This window comes from Labeo rohita, chromosome 20, assembly GCF_022985175.1.
Source record: "Labeo rohita strain BAU-BD-2019 chromosome 20, IGBB_LRoh.1.0, whole genome shotgun sequence".
In the NCBI taxonomy this organism is placed as follows: domain Eukaryota; kingdom Metazoa; phylum Chordata; class Actinopteri; order Cypriniformes; family Cyprinidae; genus Labeo; species Labeo rohita.
The window spans coordinates 27,531,036-27,551,606 of record NC_066888.1 but is presented as its reverse complement, the minus strand read 5'-3'; the positions used below and the strand labels follow the sequence as shown (position 1 = coordinate 27,551,606).

Below are 20,571 nucleotides of genomic sequence, written 5' to 3'. Positions count from 1 at the left end.
GGTCAAGGACCAGCATAAACCAACATCAAAACATACCTAACCAGCATCCCAGCATCAAAACATACCTACCAGCATATGCTGGTTTTTTAACCAGGGGGCTTTCTGTCCTGAGACATGCGATAACTTTGTGTAAGGAGCAGACATAATTTTGTGAGACAGGTAGTTATTTTGATTTGTAAAAGTAATAAATGTGCTTTTGAGTCAGATAATTTCAGCAATGACCCGCCGGTTCCCAAAACTGATCTGAATGATTTGTTCACAAATCTGACTGATTTGGTTCTCGAGTTTGACTCACAGCGGTAGCGGTGATTTGAATCTTTTAAATCAGTTCACTAAAACATTCGTCTCTTTTTGTTGAAACAGTAGAAGCCGAGAAGTATTTTAGACACTGTTCCTTTTCAAATTATTATTTGCACGCAACAACTTTACATAAATGTTGTTGGTCTATCAAAATTTAACAGAAACATATTTTTTGACAATCATACACTTTCTTAAAATCCTTAAAGAGAGACTTTAGTTCCAATGTAAACATTAAGATTTAACACTTCTTGTGCCTTTTTGTTGAGTTCATCTCAACATTCCTTTCTAATAATACTTATGTTGTGGTTTAAAATAATACTGATGTGGAACCTGATTCACCAGACTGGAGTGAGAGGAGGAGAACAGACTCAGGTGAGGAGGGGTTACAGACAGCTTACAAAAAGAGTGTCCACAGAGCAGTTTGACGTCCACTGCCTTCTCAGACATCATCTAAAGACACCATCTGTCAGATTTTGAATAAAGAAAATGGACATCTTATATGTTGTCCTGCTCTTGTTTTCAGTCCAGTGGTCCTGGGCTCAGGAAGACCCTCTTCTGCCTTTCTCTGAACACCTGGACCCCGAGCACAATGTGCGACTGAAGTGGGGATTTGATGAGATCCAGGGCACCATCTTGTTTGAGCTCACGGTCAACACCAGCGGCTGGGTCGGTTTTGGCTTCAGCCCCAAAGGAGGAATGACTGGAGCCGATATGGTCATTGGAGGAGTTGGACCTAAAGGCACTTACTTCACGGTAAAGACTGAGACTGATAACTGTCAAAGTCACTAACAGTGGATGATATTTTATTCTTTTGATATTTCATACTTGATCATCTTTATTCTGATTCATTTATGTATTTTATTCAGTAGCTCTTATAATTGGGTTTTTATTGTGAGATAAATTTATAAGTTTGATATCTAAATTTAATCTGAGAAGGTGGTTTAAGTAATTTTGCATTAAACTAAATATTAAAATGATTAATAATGCATATTGCATGAAATACTGTAAAACAACCCTTATATAAGTGTGACTGCTTTAGTCTGTTTTAACTGGATATTTCCAGTTAGTTATCTGTTATATGTAAACAAATGACGTAGCGCATATTATGTTGTTATGAGTGAAAATACACAGAATTTATCATTAATGTTGTTCAGGATCGTCATGCTGTGGGGAATTCAATACCAGTGATTGACCAGAAACAGAACTACATACTCTTGTCTCTGAACGAGTCTAATGGGAGAACAGTCATGAAGTTTCAGAGGTCCATCGAGGCTTGTGATGAAAATGATTTAACCATCACTGTAAGTTCTGGAACAACATTCCCACACTACTTTAAAAAAGAGTTTAGAGTTTTTTGAGAAATTAATATTTTTTTTTCAGCAAGGACATTAATTTGTTAACATTAAGTACAGGAACACTTCCTACTTGACACCTACAGTAAACAGGTTGGATAAATGTACTGTTTGTTCCTGGAAATGGTCTAATGATAAACAAAACACCTACTTATTGAATTTGATAACCCTGTTTTCCGCAAAATTACATGCGAGGTATGTGTGCAGTCTAGAAATAGTGATGCAGCTACAAAGAAAAGTAGTTACAACGCTATCAGTTTCACTCTCCCCCTTTTACCCAGTAGTTTGATTTAGAAAACAATGTGAGAGGAGGAACTATAGCACTGACAAAACCCTCTTATTTAATGGATTGGCTGAACTCAGAAACCCTGAAAGTCTAGATCAGAGAGTTTCTCTTTCTTCAGTTCAGATTTTCCTGCTGGTATCTCCAGATCAGGTGTTTTTGAATGCATCTAAATTATGGGCTTTTGTTTTATTGCATGATCAGGATCTCCCCATGAAGCTGATCTATGCGTACGGACAGACTGATGACATTATGTACCACAGTAATCGAAGAGGCACGAAGGAAGTGAACCTGTTGAAGTACATGCCTCGTGTCAACCCTCCAAACAGCAAGTATTTCGACATGACTATGGTCAATGTAAGAAAGATTTTCACTTTTTGTTTTCCGGTATTAACTTCATTAAACAGAGAATTGCCAATTTATTATTTAAGCTTTCAAAGGAGAAGTTCACTTCCAGAATAAAAATTACCTTTCTTCAGTTGGGAAAAAAAATTAAGGTTTTTGAGGAAAACATTCCAGGATTTTTCTCCATATAGTGGAATTAGATGGGAGGTGGAAGGTCCAAATTGCAGTTTCAATGCAACTTCAAAGGGCTCTACACAATCCCAGCTGAGGAATAAGAGTCTTGTCTAGAGAAATGATGAGTCATTTTCTTAAAGCAGAAGTCCACTTCCAAAACAAAGATTCACATACAATGTACTCTCCCCCTTGGCATCCAAGACGTTCATGTCTTTCTTTCTTCGTAAGAAATTATGTTTTTTAAGGAAAACATTTCTGCATTTTTCTCCATATAATTTGAACTTCCAAAATGCAATTTAAATGCAGCTTCAAACGATCCCAAATGCGGTTGTAAACGATCCCAGCCGAGGAAGAAGGGTCTTATCTAGCGAAACAATTGGTTATTTTCATACAATTTAAATACTTTTTAATCTCAAACGCTTGTCTTGCCTTTCTCTCCCTGAACTCAAGACAGTTAAGGGTATGTCAAAAAACTCAGACCGTATTTTCTCCCTCAACTTCAAAAATCATTTCAAAATCATCCTGCATCATTACAAAAGTTATGACCCAGTTTTTGCAAAGTGAACATGCAAAGAAGATCAAACACCCTTAACAAAAAAGGTAAAACAGCGATATAAGATGATTTTGAAGTTGAGAGAGAACATGAGATGGGAGTTTTTCGACATACCCTAAAAACAGTCCAGGCAGAGTGAGACAAGACGAGCGTTTGACATTAAAAAAGTATATAAATTGTATTATTGTTTTTAAAATAACCGGTCGTTACGCTAGATAAGACCCTTTTTTCTCGGCTGGGATCGTTTACAACCGCATTTGGGATCATTTGAAGCTGCATTTAAACTGCTTTTTAAAAGTTCAAAATCGGGGCACCATATCAGTCCATTATATAGAGAAAAATGCTGAAATGTTTTCCTCAAAAAACAAAGTTTCTTTAGGACTGAAGAAAGAAAGACATGAACATCGTGGATGACAAGGGGGTGAGTAAATTATTTGTAAACTGTTGTTCTGGAAGTGGAGTTCTCCTTTAAAACAATAAAAATGATATACTTTTTAACCACAAATGCTTGTCTTGCACCAGCCCAACCTCACACGTTACATAATCATGTTGGAAAGGTCATGCCGACTCAGTGTTTACAAAGCAAACTGCAAAGAAGGGCAAATGCGCTTTATAAAAAAAGGTAAAACAATGATGTTGGACGAAGTTGAAAGAGAAAATGAGATGGCGTTTTTTTGCCCTACCCTACCTTTTTAAACCAATGTACACAGACGAAGAACTAACCATGCGTGACTTTTTCAACGTAATTACGTAATGTGCGAAGACATGCAGTTGCAGAGCTAGACAAGATGAGCATTTGTGGTTAAAAAGTATATAAATTGTAATTTAATTTCAGAAAATGACGTATCGTTTCGATAGATAAGACCTTTATTCCTCGACTGGGAACATGTAGAGCCTTTGAAGCTGCATTGAAACTGCAATTTGGACCTTCAAACCATTGAAGTCCACTATATTGAGAAATGTTTCATATGAAATGTTTTCCTCAAAAAACTTAATTTCTTTGCAACTGAAGAAAGAAACATGAACATCTTGGATGACAAGGGGGTGAGTAAATTATCAGGACATTTTTATTCTGGAAGTGAATATCTTTAATAAACAAGAAAATTTAGACTGCATTCTAACTTGCTGTTACAAACAAAACAACAATCAATCTTTAATGTTAAATTTAATATTTGCCAACGAGGCTGTTAACATTTTACATTAACATTAATTTTGGAGATGCAAATCTAGCTATTTAACATATGAAACATTGTACTTTATGCATTGAACACAAATACATTCCCATTGGATGTGAATTTGTTTAGCAAAATTTCTGTTTTCAGTGGAAATAGAAAATGTAAGAGAAACTGTCATGCTGTATCTGGTTAGGTTAAGGTGTTTGGGTTATTGAGAAACAAAAATATGCCAAAATATTTAGATTAGACTATAATATTTAGATTATAGCATAGACTAGAGTTTACCTGTAAGAGTGATTTTATTGTTCACCACAATTTTACTCGCACTCAGGCTATCCAAGATGAAGAACTTGTTTCTTCATCAGACGGATTTGGAGAAATTTAGCATAACATCACTTGCTCACCAATAGATCCTCTGCAGTGAATGGGTGCCGTAAGAATGAGAGTCCAACAAACATTAGTTTCTTACAAACAGTCATATTTTCACTTTACAAGACATTAATTAATGGACTGGCGTGGTGTGGAATACTCGTAGATTACTGTGATGTTTTTATTACCTATTTGGACTCCTGGATTCTGACGGCACCCATTCACTGCAGAGGATCTATCAGTAAAGCTATATTTCTGAAAACCTGTGTAATAAAGAATCAAACCCATCTACAACTTGGATGGCCTGAGGGTGAGTAAATTTTCATTGTTGGGTGAGATTTTATATTGAAAACCTCTGTATTACTTTATTGGACTGGTGGTAAAACTACACAGAATGCAGCAAAAAATGTCAACGACACTCTCAGCGGTTACTATTCATTCATAAATGTAATTCCCCCATGATGCTCTTTGACTTAAAAATGCCTAATGTGGGAACTTTCACTTTACACATTATATTTACAATCATTTCAGTTTACTATACCAACCAATCAAACCCACTATCACTGCAAGATCATGAAAGCCCCGAAGTTTGATCTCAAACAGCACATTTATCGCGTAAGTGAGTTTATGAATTTCATACACACGATCTATCCTGATCTATCCAATGATATGTCAGTCATCTTCATCTCTGACTTACTTTCATTATGTCCAGATTGAGCCGGTGATCACAAACTTTGACCTTGTGCATCATCTGCTGATGTACCGCTGCCCTCCGACTGTGACAGAGCCGCTTGAGGCGGAATGCTACACATCTTTCAAAACCAACCTGTGTATGGAGACTGTTGCGGTGTGGGGAGTTGGTGGAGCGGTTAGTGTCTGTTTTGCATCAGAAATCATACATTTCATTTCTTTGTTATATGTATCATTTTAAAATGATTAATTTAAAGGAGAACTCCACTTCCAGAACAACAATTTACAAATAATGTACTCACCCCCTTGTCATCCAAGATGTTCATGTCTTTCTGTCTTCAGTCGTAAAGAAATTCTAGTTTTTGGGGAAAGCATTTCAGGATTTTTCTGCATATAATGGACTTCATTGGTGCCCCGAATTTGAACTTCCAAAAAGCAGTTTAAATGCAGCTTCAAAGGACTCTAAACGATCCAAGCCGAGGAAGAAGGGTCTTATCTAGTGAAACAAACGGTCATTGTTTTCGAAAAATAAAAATGTGTATACTTTTTAAGCACAAAAGCTCGTGTAGCACAGGCTCTGGGATGCGCGTCCATGGGTCGTTCTTGAATGATTCGTTCATTTTCAACGAATCTTTAATGTGACTCGGGAAGAACGAGTTGTCTCGGGGAGTGATTCGTTAAGTCACGCATGTGCAACATCCTATTAGGTTCTGTACTGGAATTAGTTCACCTGTTTCGAGTCTTCGGGTTTTTCGAGTCGTTCGTTCATCTTATGGGGCTGTTCATCACGTAATGCTGATTTTGCTAAAATGAACGAAATGACTTGAAAAAAAGATTTGTTCATTTTGCTGAACGAGACTCAAAGGTCCTGTCGGTAAAATGATCCAAAGCTCCCATCAATACTACAAATCACGTCTTCGAATCAACATAAGTTCATTGTCTGTGTACTCCGGTTCAAAAAGGTAGAGTATGGTGAAAAACTCCATGTTATTTTCTCCTACAACTTCAGAATCATCCAACATCTTTATACCTTTGTGTTTGTAAACAGCGTTTGACTTGCTTGCACTTTCTTAGTCTTAGCATGTTCGCTTTGTAAACACTGTCTGTGGTTCCGCCTACGTTCTGTGTCACCTTTCGTTGTGATTTAATAGTATGTGAACGCACATCCCAGAGCCTGTGCTACACAAGCTTTTGTGCTTAAAAAGTATACAAACTTTTATTTTACAAAAAAATGACAGATCGTTTCACTAGATAAGACCCTTCTTCCTCGGCTGGGATCGTTTAGAGCCCTTTGAAGCTGCATTTAAACTACAATTTGGAAGTTCAAAATCGGGGCACCAATCAAGTCCATTATATGGAGAAAAATCCTGAAACGCTTTCCTCAAAAAACATAATTTCTTCACGACTGAAGACAAAAAGACATGAACATCTTGGATGACAAGGGGGTGAGTAAATTATTTGTGAATTGTTGTTCTGGAAGTGGACTTCTCCTTTAAGTCCTGAATGCAATGACTGAAGATTTGTGGGTTCTATGAGTATTCCAGTTTCATGTCCTTCCTCTCAGGCTTTTGAATTTCCAGAGGTGGCAGGACTTCCAATTGGAGGAAATGTTGGTGATTTTCTCTACAGGCTTGAAGTGCATTACAACAACCCCAATAAAACTGCAGGTCAGTCAAGATTGGTTTACAATATAAAATATCACAATTTAAGATACTTGGAATGATAAAACACTCATTTTTCTCTGCACAGGTCGAGTTGATAACTCAGGTCTGCGATTCTATTACACATCTGAACTCCGTCAGCATGATGCAGCTGTTTTGGGGACAGGGCTTGTAGTGTCTTCTGGGTACGCCATCCCACCCAAAGCCAAATCCTTCCTCACGTACGGCCTGTGTGACACTGCTTATATTTCACAGGTTTGTATGTACAGTATGTTTAGCTACTCACATTCTCATGATCAGATTCAGCAGATGACTGGATGATCAGTTGTGTTCTGTGCTCTACAGGTTCTGGAGAAGCCACAAGATCTTCAGGTGTTCTCTGTGATGCTGCACACACACTTAGCTGGGCGGAAGGTGCGAGTCGGACACTTCAGGTAAACATTTTTGACCGATGACTCACCTAAAGAAATAGTTCACCCCAAAAAAAAAGAAAAGAAAAAGATTTACAGTATTCACAATCATATCATTCCAAACCTGTGTGCTTTTCTTTCTTCTGTGGAAAATGTTCATGCTGTTTGTTAGGGGTTCAAGCGTGTTTTGCTGAAACCCTATTGTAATTGATAGAATGGTCACACATCAGCGATCTCCAAGTAAAACTGATCGTGCAGACCAAACCGTAAGTCACAGAGACTTGAAACTTGGAGGAATGGTAGTACTGTCACCGCAGACAATGTGTCCAAGGCTTGCCCCAATCGGGGGGGCGCTACAGCGAACAAAAGAACGAAATTACTCATAATTCCGTCAGTTGCAGACTCAAGTGTCTTATGTTGTTGTAATCCATGGCTCATGGTGGACAAAAACACATGCCTCAGATTTGATCGTGAGCCTGGCAATTTTTTTTTATTAAACTAGTCCTAGGTTTTTTGCCCAATCAGAACCAAACCAGAAAGATTCTCTGGTGAGTAAATATAAAAAATTATCAAATATAGTTGAACTTTCGACTCACCGTCGCAAAGGGACGCCAAAACGCTCGAAAGCGGCACAGACACTTTTAGTAAAATGTCATTAACTTCTGGACAGAATGAGATATTTTTGCCAAACTCAGAACACTTATGTAAGAGCTCAATCTGAGGTCACAGGAGAAAAATCGTGGAGCTTGGCCACTTGGTGGTGCTATAAGAGGGAAAAAATAAAAACGGCTATAACTGCGCAACCATTTGTCCTATCAACATGAAAATTGGAGTGTACGGTCTTGGTCCAAAGTGCCAAAAGTGTCTGCAAGCACATTTGCATATTTCAAAAAATATGTCCGCCATTGGCCGACAAATTTTGAGCACCTGTTAGACAAGGTTAAAAGGGGCCTCTTGGAACGAAACTCAGTTGGCCTGTTCGACTCACAGCCCCAAAGGTCTGAGAGAAATTTGAAAGAAATCGTCCACTTGGGGCGATATCACATATTTCAAGGGTATAAACGATTGTACATCATGCGTTTTTTTCACACATACACGCAATATTTGTATCATATGACAGAACTCCTCATTCCAGACAACTTTGCCTCTAGAACCACTGCTGTCAATCAAATCGTTTGTTAAATGATTAAGAAGATATAAAAAAAAAAAAACACTTTTGCAAACTAGTCCTAGGTTTTTCACTCAATCTGGAAAAAAAACACTGCAGTACAGTTCTCTGGACTCTCTAGGCCAATAATTATCAACAAAAAATATTAAAATTTACCTTTTGGTAAGCTATAAGGGGATCGTTTAGAAAAGGGGCCTGTCCAAATTTACCCAAAATCCTATAAAGTCTAATGGAAAACTCAAAACTTCACAAAACCTGCTGAGCACATGCGACAGGTGATTCTAAACAAGCATGCAAAGTTTTAAGGGGTCGTAAACATTAAAACATCATATTTCTATGGTATATTACCTGGATTTGCCAAAAATGTGTTTTTAATCATTGACTTAAGTAGATACAGCCTTGTTAAATAATATGTAATGTCTTTTTCACAGTCCTCACACAGCTATCATATGACTTGAACTATAGCACACAACTTTCAATGCTATTAAACAAAAAGAACAATACAGAACAGAACAAATCGTTTCCCTGTACTACAATATCAACAAAAGCCTCATAGCTCATGCTAAGCTCATTAGACATCTCAGATGTACTTTTAATGCGATTAAGAGTGGAATACAATGAATTTACGGTAAACAAATTGGCCAGATTCCCAACAACACAATGAACACTTCATCCTCACCAAGTGTCACTTGTTCACCAGTGGATCCTCTGCAGTGAATGCGTGCTGTCAGAATGAGAGTCCAAACAGCTGATAAAAACATCACAAAAATCCATAAGCAATCCACATGACATCAGTCCATTAAATGTCCTGTGAAGTAAAAAGCTGCGTATTTCCATTGCTTCTGGATAAATTACAAATCCTCTACACTGTAAAAAAAAAAAAACTATTTGTTGAGTCAACTTAAAATAATTTGTTACCTGGCTGCCTTTAAAATTTTAAGTTCAGTCAACTCCAAAAATTTAGTCAACTTGAAATGATAAGCTGTACCAAGTGACAACTTATATATTTGAGTTGATTCAACTTAAAATTTTAAGGCAGCTGGGTAACAAGCTCAGCTTTTAAGTTTAACAAAACAAATTTTTAGTTTAGTTAACTCAATTATCTAAGTTGTGACTTGCATTTCAAGTTAACTAAACTTATTTGAGTTGACTGAACTTAAAATTTCAGACAGCAGGGTAGCAAATTATTTTAAGTTGACTTAACAAATTTGATGTTTGTATCAGCTGTTTGGACTCTTATTCTGACGGCACCCACTCACTGCAGAGGATACATTTCTGAGAAAGTGATGTAATGCTATGTAAAACAGATGAGTTACATCTTGGATGGCCTGAGAGTGATTACAATTTTAACATTTTTATTATTTTTGTGTGAACTATTACTTAAAACTAAAAACTAAAAAATTGCATTTGATAGCTCAGCCAGGTTATTGGAGAGAAAGTCACCACATTTTCATTTCATTTGCATTGCAAAAATGTAATTGGATTGAAAACCTGATCTTTTATTGCTCAAAATGTCTCAAGGAAAAAAGGTTTTGTAGGTTGTGTTGTCTATTTCAGAGGGGAAAAACAGATTGATTTCTTAGCTGTGGATGAAAACTACGATTTTGAATACCAGGATGTGACAAACTTGGGCAAAACTAAGACAGTGAAGTTGGTGAGTGTGAAATAATTTAAATAGTTGAACAACTTACAATGCTGTTCAGTTTAAAGTGATTACAATCATATATACTGTATTAAACATATGCACGGCACCATACCATATGCCCGATTTATGTTAAACAAGCCAAAAACTTGGTCTTGTCGTAAGGAGGTTTAGTTCATCAGTGCATAATTATTAGCAGTATTCAGTCTTTTTCTCTTTCAGGGTGACAAATTGCTGGTGGAGTGCACTTATAACACTGAAAACCGCAGCGCACTCACATGGGTTAGTACTTTATACAAATATTACTGTTCTTCATGCAACTTTTACCGCTTTTTTTAAAATTGCTGAGTAAATATTTGGGCGAGGTACAACTATTTAAAAATCTGGAATCTGAGGGTGCAAAAAATCCAAATATTGAGAAAATCGCCTGTACAGTTCAAATGAAGTTCTTAGCAATGCATTTTACTAATCAAAAGTTAAGTTTTAATATATTTACAGTAGGAAAATTACAAAATATTTTCATTGAACATGATCTTTACTTAATATACTAATGATTTTTGGCATAAAAGAAAATCAATGCAAATATTGTTGGCTATTTCTACAAATATACTCGTGCGACTTGAGACTGGTTTTGTAGTCCAGTATCACATATTTCACTGCTGTCCTACATAAAATGCCATTTTATTTGTCTGCCCACAGGGGGGGCTGTCCACTTCAGATGAAATGTGTTTGGCCTTCCTCTTCTACTATCCAGCTATGAATCTGAGCGGCTGTATGAGCTTCCCCAATACAACTACTTTAAGAGCTGAAATGGGAACGCCAAATCTAAAGTAATCCGCCTTTAAACACAAGCATCATCTAAATGTAATCCATGAATGCATTTAGTCCTAATAATGAGCATGGGTTTTATTTGATAATTGCAGTAACTGGCTCAGTATGATGTCTACGAAGCCTTGGAATGACACGTCTATCAATCAATACCAGCAAACGCTGAAGAAAATTGACCAGCTTGTCGTAATTGCTGATTCATTTGTAAGTGTCCACACCTTCACTCCATAAATCAATTTCTTCTATATCTAAATTGCCTAACAGTGTTCTTCATGTACAATTCCAGAAAAACATATCATGCAACATAGGGTTGATTCCTAATCTCAGTGTCATCCCGTCTGCACCCTGCATGAGTGGTTGTGACACCAGAAGTCTTGCTTTGCCGTTGCTGCTTTTCTGTTTAGCAGTGCAGTTCATGCAAAAATACTACTGATGTAACCTGCTGTTCTGTTTATGTTGAAGATTATAAATCAATCAATCTAGATTAGGAGCTCCTGGCAGCTCCACCCTCACAGGTATAATAGTTTCGATAACCAAAAATCCTACAAAATATATGCTACTGTATTAACAAATCATATAAGGGAAATCAGGTTTTACATGCTCCTGAAAATATCAAGGAATGTCAAAAGTGCAATTTAAGGATCTCCAATAATGAGATGTAATATAATAATAATAATAATAATAATAATTTATTTGTATAGCACTTTTCATACATAGAATCCAACTCAAAGTGCTTCACAGGCAAAAAACTAAACAAAAAAACATCAGCATGGTACAAATGATTCAACAAATATAAACAAAACATAATAAAATATAATAGAAAATTACAAAAATTAAAGACAACAAAGAAAAAAAGAAAAATAATAAAAATAAATAAAAAATACACACACCTCACACTATTATGCGCGTAGGCAACTTTAAAAAGCTATGTTTTAACACGTTTTTTAAAAATATGAATACTAGTGGACTCTCTTACTTCGTTTGGAAGACAATTCCAAATATTTGGAGCATAGTGACTAAAAGAAGTACCACCAGATCGCTTAAGATTTACTGTGTAATATGCTAAAAATCCAGCACTAGAAGATCGTAACATTCGTTTAGGATTATATCTTAACAGACAATCAGAGATATAAGAAGGTGCAAGATTATGCAATGCTTTATAAACTAAAATATGAATCTTAAAATCAATCCTTTGGTGCACTGGTAACCAATGTAATTCCAATAAAACCGGTGTGATATGTTCCCGTTTCTTCAATTTCATTAATACTCTAGCTGCTGCATTTTGTATCAATCGCAGCTTAACTACAAAACCCTTAGGTAAACCAGTATACACAGCATTGCAATAATCTAGTCGAGAGAATATAAATGCATGAATTAGTTTCTTAGCATCATCGAGAGATAAAAACGGACGAATCTTGGCAGTGTTTCTTAGATGATAGAAACATGTTTTTGTAACTTGGTTAATATGAGACTTAAAACTCAGATCACAGTCCAAAATGACACTCAGGTTCTTTACCTCTTTCTTACATTGTATAGCTAAGAAACTCAATTCAGCTTCAATCCTCTCCCGCTCAGGTTTTTTACCCACAATAAGAATCTCAGTTTTATCTTTGTTCAGTTTTGGACAAATTTGTTATTACAGCAGTGTCTTTCGGCTCAACTGATATATATATAACTGTATGTCATATGTATGTACATAGCATGTATTTACAAATTAATCTATGCAATTAACATACATTTAAACTTAAAATTATTTTTCAATGATAAAGCCAAAACAATGATATTTTTCATTTTTACTGTTGATTTTGTGTTTAATTGTTGTTTTATAATAATTATTTTTCAAAAGTGTATTACAAATATTTAATGGCTTAAAAGTTATAAAACTTAAAACAATTTAGTGGCTTGGTTTTACCATTTATAACATGTTTTCAATGTCTGAATTAAAATTCAATGTGATTTTTAGTAGAAAATGGAATTAATTTATTTTGTGACTATTTCAGCTAACAGTTTTGCGTTGTACTTTCAGCATAAAGAGATTAAACTTTATCATTCAACTAAACTGTGCACATTTTTTTATTTTTCACAAAATTATTGGTAGAGACAATTTAGTACTGTCCCTAGCGTCTCCACTGAATTCTACGCCCTTGGTATTTACATTTATCAGAAGTATTACGCAGTGAGTCACACAGGACACGCCCTTGCAGCCTGATTCATTCCGTAGGTAAGTCGCTATATAATGTCGCTGTGAAGAAGTTAAGGGCTTTACAACAGCAGCAGGTGCGCTCACTGTTCATCTAAGGTTAGTCATGTCGCGCGCCTCCATCGCACCGCCGAACTTCTCATGGGTCGAGCCTCAGAAACTCGCCGGACTGGCCTGTCCTTCAGAAACTCCGCATTATAAGTTCCTGGTGGACAACGGCATTAAACACCTGGTGTGCCTGCTAGAATCCAAACCACCGAAATACGACACCTGTCCAGAGCTCATCCTGCATCACATCAGCATAGTGGACTTCACTCCGCCGAGTCTCTCTCAAATCCTGAGATTCCTGAGCATCGTGGAGGAGGCCAGTGCTAAAGGGGAGGTGAGGGAGCAACGCTTTATAGTGTTTTATACAACAGGTCCATCGAATTAAAAGTCTGCCGCTTTGTTTTCACCCATGTACGAGAGTGTTTTGTATTTAAAAGACTATTAGTGTTTTTCGAAAGCATCCGTTTCCTGTGTAAATCAAAGTTTTGTTCCGCAAGGGGGCGCTTGGCGTCTCAAATAACCTCCTTCGATCAGCATTACATCTCAGCAGGGGCGTTTCTAGGATTTTAAAACATCCGGGGCTGGTGCCAAAACATCAGGGGCTAGTGGTGTTGGGTGGGAGCTCACATCAAGCTCACATAAGATTTTGTTAGACACAAGTGGTTGAACCTGGATCCTTCTAGACGGGTCCGGGGGCATTAAACCGGGGGTTAAAGACCTTGTCACACTATTAACAATAGTAAATAGTAATCACTGCAAATAGCAAACATATCAAAGTATTATAACAAAATTATAACATTACAAAAATATGTTAGACAAATAAAATTATTTATAACTATAATAAAAAATATTTATAACTGTAACAAATATACAGTTGCATGCAAAAATAGGGACCTATTTTTTCTTCAAATTCTGTTTTCTGTTTTCATTTTTCTGGTCTTCGTTTTAATAGTTAAATTTAGTTGTATTAATCAAAAGGTAATTAATCATGTGTAATTAATTAAAACCATGAATCTTATACAATTTACCGTCAATTTATCAAAAGTTAAGAAAAATTACATGTTTAGGAAATGTGAAATGTTTTATTTTTTCTCACTTTACGTTTTTGTTACCAAATATGTTTTAGCATGTCTGTTTATTTGAATGTTTAAAAACAGCTTTTATTTATTTTTACAATAGCCTTATGGAATTCTGTGTTGTGTATTTTTCTGGTTATCAAATGAAGTATAAAATATTAATTTAATTGATCTTTTAATGAAAATTATATTTTATTTTTGGCAAATAAAGGGGCTTTACTATTAAAATGTAAAACATGGAAGAAATATTGTGTGATTTTTTTTTTTTTTTTTTTTTTTTTTAAATAAATTTTTATTAATTAATAGTAGTAGTAGGCACATACATTATACTGCATGATTAATAAAGTTAAACCGAACTTTTACTTTGACGGGTTGCCGTGAATACCTTTAAATGTCTGTGTGTATATTTGACGCTTGTTTTTCTCGAATGAAACAGTGAAACGCTCATGAAGTGACTCTCAGAGCAGTTCTGGAGATGTTGTTAATGTATGTATGTCCTTTATGTCCGTTATGAAACGGCAGACGCTGAAATCACTGCGCGTGCGAGTATTACATGTGTAGAAAACGCCGTTCATTCATGAAAAGACACGCAGAACATGCAGGATTCATATTTAAATATTCTTTGCGGCATAATATTTACAGATACTAGTCCATATCGCGACTTGATTTAAGTTTAATGACCAACTTTTGATTAATTCATTCAAACTTTGACAAATTCCGTGGAAATCATAGGGCCATACAAAAAAACATTCGGGGCTCGAGCCCCGAATGATTAGCCCTAGTGACAACAGTAAAACAACAGTCTTTATTTTCTTTTTTCTAGTTTAAACAACAGTCTTTATTTCTAACCATAAATGGCGCTTATTGGTCAATTCAGAACAGCGTTGAGAAAAGTAACAGATACCACGTGACTCCGCCGAGCACAAGCTAGTGATGGGAAGTTCGGATCATTTTACCGACTCGGATCTTTGAGTCTCGTTCAGCAAAATGAACGAATCTTTTTTCCGAGTCATTCCGTTCATTTTAGCAAAATATAATTTAAATGTTACGCGTTACTTCCCTAACACATCTACCGCTTACACAAACGTTGATCACACTACATACAAGAAAAAACTTTAATGCTATAAGAAACAAAAAAGATTAATTCATTGTTTACCTGGTTTCAGGGTTGGGGTCAATTCAGGAATGAACTCAACAATTCGAATTCAAAGAAGGAAATGGAATTGGAATTCAACAACAATTACAGGAAACAGAGTTGGAATTGAATTGGAATTACAGAAGTGGAATTTAATTCAGGGAAATTCCACTGAATTCCATTTATTGCTGTTTCTGAGCATTTATTTGTGATTGCTTTTAGAGACATAGATTTGAACTTTATTTATGATGCTTTACAAATACCAAGTAATGTATGAAATAGAGTTGATCAAATGCAAGTAAATAAAAATGAGAACTGTACATTATGAATTAATAATTGAATGACAGTGGTGATAAGTTTCTGGATGTACTATACATTCAATATATGATTACCATATAATATATGTCTCAACTCACAAAAAAATGAGTCATGTTCATTCATGTATTTCATTCACTTTTTATTGCATCGAATTATCATCATTTCCTGAAAATTGTCATCGCTAAGATTGCATCTCTCAGGCCTAAATATCTCAAGTGGAATTTAGTGGAATTTATTTGATTTCAATTCTGTTTCCTGACATTCCAATTCAATTCCAATTCCATTTCCTGTCAGCTGCATGCAATTCCAATTCCAATTCCATTCCAGGAAGTGAATTGGAATTTACCATTCATTCTCAATTCAATTCATGAATGGCCCCAACCCTGCCTGGTTTATCTTTAGTCTATGATTAGCTCACCTCACCTCCTATCTGACAAGTTTTCGGGTTTGAGTCGTTCGTTCATCACGTGACAGTCCTATAAGTTTAACCAATGAGATTAAACACAAATGAGAATTGATTAGTTCATCTCTCGAGTCTTCGGGTTTGACTCCAAAAACCCCAAGACTCGAAACAGGTGAACTAATTCCAGTACAGAACCTAATAGGATGTTGCGCATGCGCGACTGAACGAATCACTCCCCGAGATGACTCGTTCGTCCTGAGTCACATTAAAGATTCGTTCAAAATGAACGAATCGTTCAAGAACGACCCATCACTAGTACAAGCTTATCTAATAGCTGTCTGAAGACAAAGAAAGACCGTTATATTTCTATTATTTCTCCTAGCGCAATATCATATTCACAAGTGCAAATTCTCCAATAATAAGCTGCACTTTAAGGTGTTTGTTAGAGAGTTGCAACAATATTTTAAAACGCTCTCTGTATCAGAAAATGCTAAGGCGAGGAAAACACTAACAAAATCCACTGTAAAATTATTACTTTGCATTTATTCATGTGATTACTTTTCTCTTATCTGTTTGCTGTTATCAAAAGTTTTTTTTTTTTTTTTGTAATTTTATTTTATTTTTTTCTTGTGATGATTGTGTATTATCCTTTTATGTTGCTTTCATTTAGGGTGTAATTTAGCTTGCTTTCCCCTGCCTTTTATCTGTGTTCGTTGTTATATTTCTTGTTCTGCTATTTTGTATCAATGTTATAACGTTGGTTAATTAAAAAAATAATAAAATAAAATAAAATAAATAAATAATAAAGTAATAAAATGTGGGCAACTAACATTACGAATTCAAGCACAATTGTATGTAATTATTAAAATTAATTATACGTGCATTGAAATGGAAATGTGATGAAACATTTATTTACATAAAGAACTAACTCGTCTATCTATGTGTTTGTGTAACAGTAATATTGTTATAAGTTTCAACAAAATTTGTAGTGTTTTCATAAACTACTATCAGCCAGATGAAACCTGATTTTGGTCCTCTTGTGCTCCTCAGGGCGTTGCGGTTCACTGTATGCATGGTCATGGCAGGACGGGGACCATGCTGGCCTGCTACCTGGTGAAAACAAGGAACATCTCAGGTCTGGAAGCCATCAAGGAAATCCGACGACTCCGAAAAGGATCCATTGAGACAAAAGAGCAGGAGAAAGCAGTGATAGAGTTTCATAAATACATTCAAAACTGTTCTCAGAACTGTTGTCAGAAACATTAAATCCACACCCACAATTGTCTGTACATTGACAGCTGTCTGTGATCCATGTTTGTGAACTGATCCTCACGTCAGTAATGTAAAACAAACAAAAAAAAGTGTTGTGAGCAGACAAAATGTGTCATACGCCCACAGAGAATTCAGATGACAAAACAAGTGCTTTGTGTAACCTCACCTACTCTTTAAGTAACCAGTGATATGGGTGTGTTGGGTAACACAATTTGAATCTCTGCTCCTACTGTTTATAATAGAATTCTAAATGTATTTTGAATTCTAAACAGAATGCAATGTCAATAATGCTTGTTTGTATTCAGATCTATCCACCTTTTGTCTTTCAACACAGAAGAAAGCCTATGGGTGAGACATCCAGTTCATTAAGTGCTATAGGGAAATAATGAGAATAACAAAGTGCTGTAAATGGTAAAACTGTTTACACTACAAACCAGTGTGTTCATAATTAAGATAATACATTAAAAATATGGTAAGACACCAATTTGCGATATCAAGCAGCAAAACGACCTGGACCCGGATGAGACCGGAAACCAGACCCATAAAATTTACAAATGAAAAAAAAGTGGATAGATTTTTCAAAAATGCATTAAAAGTGAAATTAATTGACAATGACTTGATTTAACCCTTTTTAACGTTTTCATTTTCTGAATTAAAATTTGTGATTTTTGTGTGGAAAAGTAGAAATTGTTGGGTGTAACTCATATTGTCTGGGGAAAATGCAAAAAAGGCTGAAATTAGTTTTAAAAATAATTAATGTCAACATAATCTATATATATATATATATTTTTTTTTTTTTGGTTTAAAAAAAAAAAAAAAAAACACCACCTTGGTTACTATAGATAAACTATGCTAACCACAAATTAACCATGGTATTTGGTTATACAAGTGACAATCTACACAGCTACACTTTTACTATAAAAAAAACCATAGTTAATTTTCTTAAGGGATTTGTATCTATATATACTTTATTTTTCTTTGTTTTTTTTATAACTTTACTGCCTTAATGGTTTGATGTTTTGTACTGAAAAACAAACCGAAAAAAAAAATGCAAAAAAGGCTGAAATTGATTTTAAAAATAATTAATGTCAGCATAATATATATACACACACATATATAAAATATTTAAAATACAATAAACCTTGAATATTGTATCAGCATTATCCAAAAAAAAAAAAAAAGCTACGCACTCTTATAAAATAGAGAGACGATTTTTGTGCTTTTTTGTAAAATCCATATTTATTTATGATTTACAAAAGCCTATGTAACAACCGTTAAAATGAATCAAATGAATTTGTCTTTAACCTAAAATGAAAACACGACTGTGTGTGTGTATGTGTGTCAGTTTATGTTTCTCAAAGTGGCAAAAAAGGTAGGATATTGACATATTACCCTTATGCATCGTTTGATTTACAAAGTCTGTGTTCTCTGGAAAATTATTTACACAGGCGCCAACAGGTCTAGACTATGAAAGAAAAGACGCAGGTGTTTCAGACCGAAGAGACACGACCGGATCCTCCATTTAAATAAACCTCTGCAATACTGTGAGCCGAGGGAAGCCGTTTAATGCACAACCAAACAGATAGTGGCCTTTAGTGTTTAAACCTCACGTTTGTCGCTCATCCATCAAATTGAACCTGCAGATTCTATCCAGACTTATAAATACAAACAGATCTAGGTTGATAAGGTTCAAATAAATACCTGCTAATCAAAAGGCTCCTGCACCTCATTTCCACAAACCTCTTTATTTTTTAAATCATTTCTTTTTAACATTATTCTACCATCAAACAATCAGCTGGCTACTGCGTCACATCGTCCGGTTCATTTAAACAAAAATTTCTAAACATTTTATAAAAGTGGTAAACCTCAGCGGAATGACAGACTTGCAGACGGCGCAGTAAAATAATCAAGAAAAATGACTACATTCTCAAAGGAAATTCACAAATGGTGCTAACAAGGTTACGACAGCTCGTTGCCGAGCAAAATAATTTGAACGCAGACACGAGATTGGCAGAAAGTGCCTGTGTATTCATGAATGCGGAACAACCAGCCAGAAAAAAGAAAGACGTGAGCCTATATAAGTTTCGTTCCCGCGCTACTGTTGAGCTGTTCAGTAATATTCGGGGATCCTCGCGGATCCGTTCTGTATTGAGAGCTGTTTACATTGGTCTATTATATCGGCACTTACTTTCAAAAGAAAAACAAAAGTAGTGGAAAGATGCAGAAAGGGAATAAAATAACACCATAAAATATCCCACATTACTGCCTATTAAAAAAAAAAAAAAAAAATGAGCAAAGACTGCGTCATTTTCTGAATAACATTTCACAAACAAAAATATACCCCCTTCATGTCATTTCAGTTTTCTTAATATAATTAAAACAATTTACAGTGCTTTATTATAATATATCTTTTGAGGGGATATTACGGAATATCGTCTCTTATTGCAGCTAAATGATATTTAATTGTCCAGTTAGTCAATAAAACCCGAAAAGAACATTTGGAAATGACTGGGAAGCCGTAGCTGGATGTGTTTTGTGTGTTTTTTTTCTCCAGGGATGGGTCACATATTGGCAATTAGTCCTGCTAGGGCTCTTCGCTACTGCTTTATGTTCAGTTCGTTCTCCAGTTCCATGAGCTTCCGGGATGCTTTCACTTTATTCGACACTTCCTTTCCCTGTGAGAAGAGTCTCTGGCGCTCCCTAAATGTCAGGTTTTCTGGAGCTCCACCTATTGTGTTTTCCTGGTCGGGGCTGCTGTAATTAAACACACAATCATTTGTTAGTAATTCAGAAAATAATTCACCTGGAAAATGGAAATGCAAACATTTACTCATCCTGAAGTCATTCCAAACTTCTAGAGCTCGGTTTTGACACAAACTTTATGATTTGATTTGATTTCCAATTCTATATCAATTAATTAGGATATATATCAGGTACATTTAATTAAATTTTCTCAAGAGATATTTTAAAATTAAATTTTCTCAACTAATGCTGTAAAATATACTACATATAATATTAATATTAAAGCTAATCCAATATAAACACTTTATGTTAAGTTTTTATAATAATACATTTGCAATTACATAATTATATTTCTATTCCAATTAGTTTTTTGAAATATAAATATTTAAATGGCTGTCATTAAAACTTGACAGATTTAAGGACAGGA

The 20,571-nt window shown here is 35.3% G+C and overlaps 3 protein-coding genes across 3 annotated transcripts in view; 2 read left to right on the top strand and 1 right to left on the bottom strand.

Annotated features, from left to right (window-relative positions):
• The first annotated feature begins 725 nt into the window (after positions 1 to 725).
• On the top strand, positions 726 to 12,893 carry LOC127183469 (DBH-like monooxygenase protein 2 homolog). Its single transcript, XM_051139534.1, has 13 exons — positions 726 to 1,053; positions 1,455 to 1,601; positions 2,140 to 2,292; positions 5,083 to 5,166; positions 5,264 to 5,419; positions 6,806 to 6,908; positions 6,991 to 7,157; positions 7,248 to 7,336; positions 10,038 to 10,134; positions 10,345 to 10,404; positions 10,822 to 10,952; positions 11,046 to 11,154; positions 11,237 to 12,893. Exons 1-13 carry the CDS (start codon positions 787 to 789, stop codon positions 11,381 to 11,383), a joined length of 1,710 nt encoding a protein of 569 aa, XP_050995491.1. The 5' UTR covers positions 726 to 786; the 3' UTR covers positions 11,384 to 12,893.
• A 159-nt stretch (positions 12,894 to 13,052) lies between these two features.
• Positions 13,053 to 18,044, top strand: dusp23a (dual specificity phosphatase 23a). Its single transcript, XM_051137899.1, has 2 exons — positions 13,053 to 13,532; positions 17,181 to 18,044. The coding sequence occupies exons 1-2, from the start codon at positions 13,257 to 13,259 to the stop codon at positions 17,394 to 17,396; spliced, it is 492 nt and encodes a 163-aa protein (XP_050993856.1). The 5' UTR covers positions 13,053 to 13,256; the 3' UTR covers positions 17,397 to 18,044.
• An 828-nt stretch (positions 18,045 to 18,872) lies between these two features.
• Positions 18,873 to 20,571, bottom strand: part of afdna (afadin, adherens junction formation factor a) — a 134,888-nt gene continuing 133,189 nt past the window's right edge. The window contains 1 exon segment of the mRNA XM_051092171.1: positions 18,873 to 20,153. Coding sequence (XP_050948128.1) covers positions 20,000 to 20,153 — 154 coding nt within the window. The 3' untranslated portion in view covers positions 18,873 to 19,999.

Excerpts from the sequence above, each read along its gene's own strand:
- dusp23a (XM_051137899.1), top strand. The coding sequence starts at position 13,257 with ATGTCGCGCGCCTCCATCGCACCGCCGAACTTCTCATGGGTCGAGCCT. Across the intron at positions 13,533-17,180 it reads AGGCCAGTGCTAAAGGGGAG|GGCGTTGCGGTTCACTGTAT; the intron begins GTGAGGGAGCAA and ends TGTGCTCCTCAG.
- LOC127183469 (XM_051139534.1), top strand. The coding sequence starts at position 787 with ATGGACATCTTATATGTTGTCCTGCTCTTGTTTTCAGTCCAGTGGTCC. Across the intron at positions 1,054-1,454 it reads CTAAAGGCACTTACTTCACG|GATCGTCATGCTGTGGGGAA; the intron begins GTAAAGACTGAG and ends AATGTTGTTCAG. Across the intron at positions 1,602-2,139 it reads AAAATGATTTAACCATCACT|GATCTCCCCATGAAGCTGAT; the intron begins GTAAGTTCTGGA and ends TTGCATGATCAG.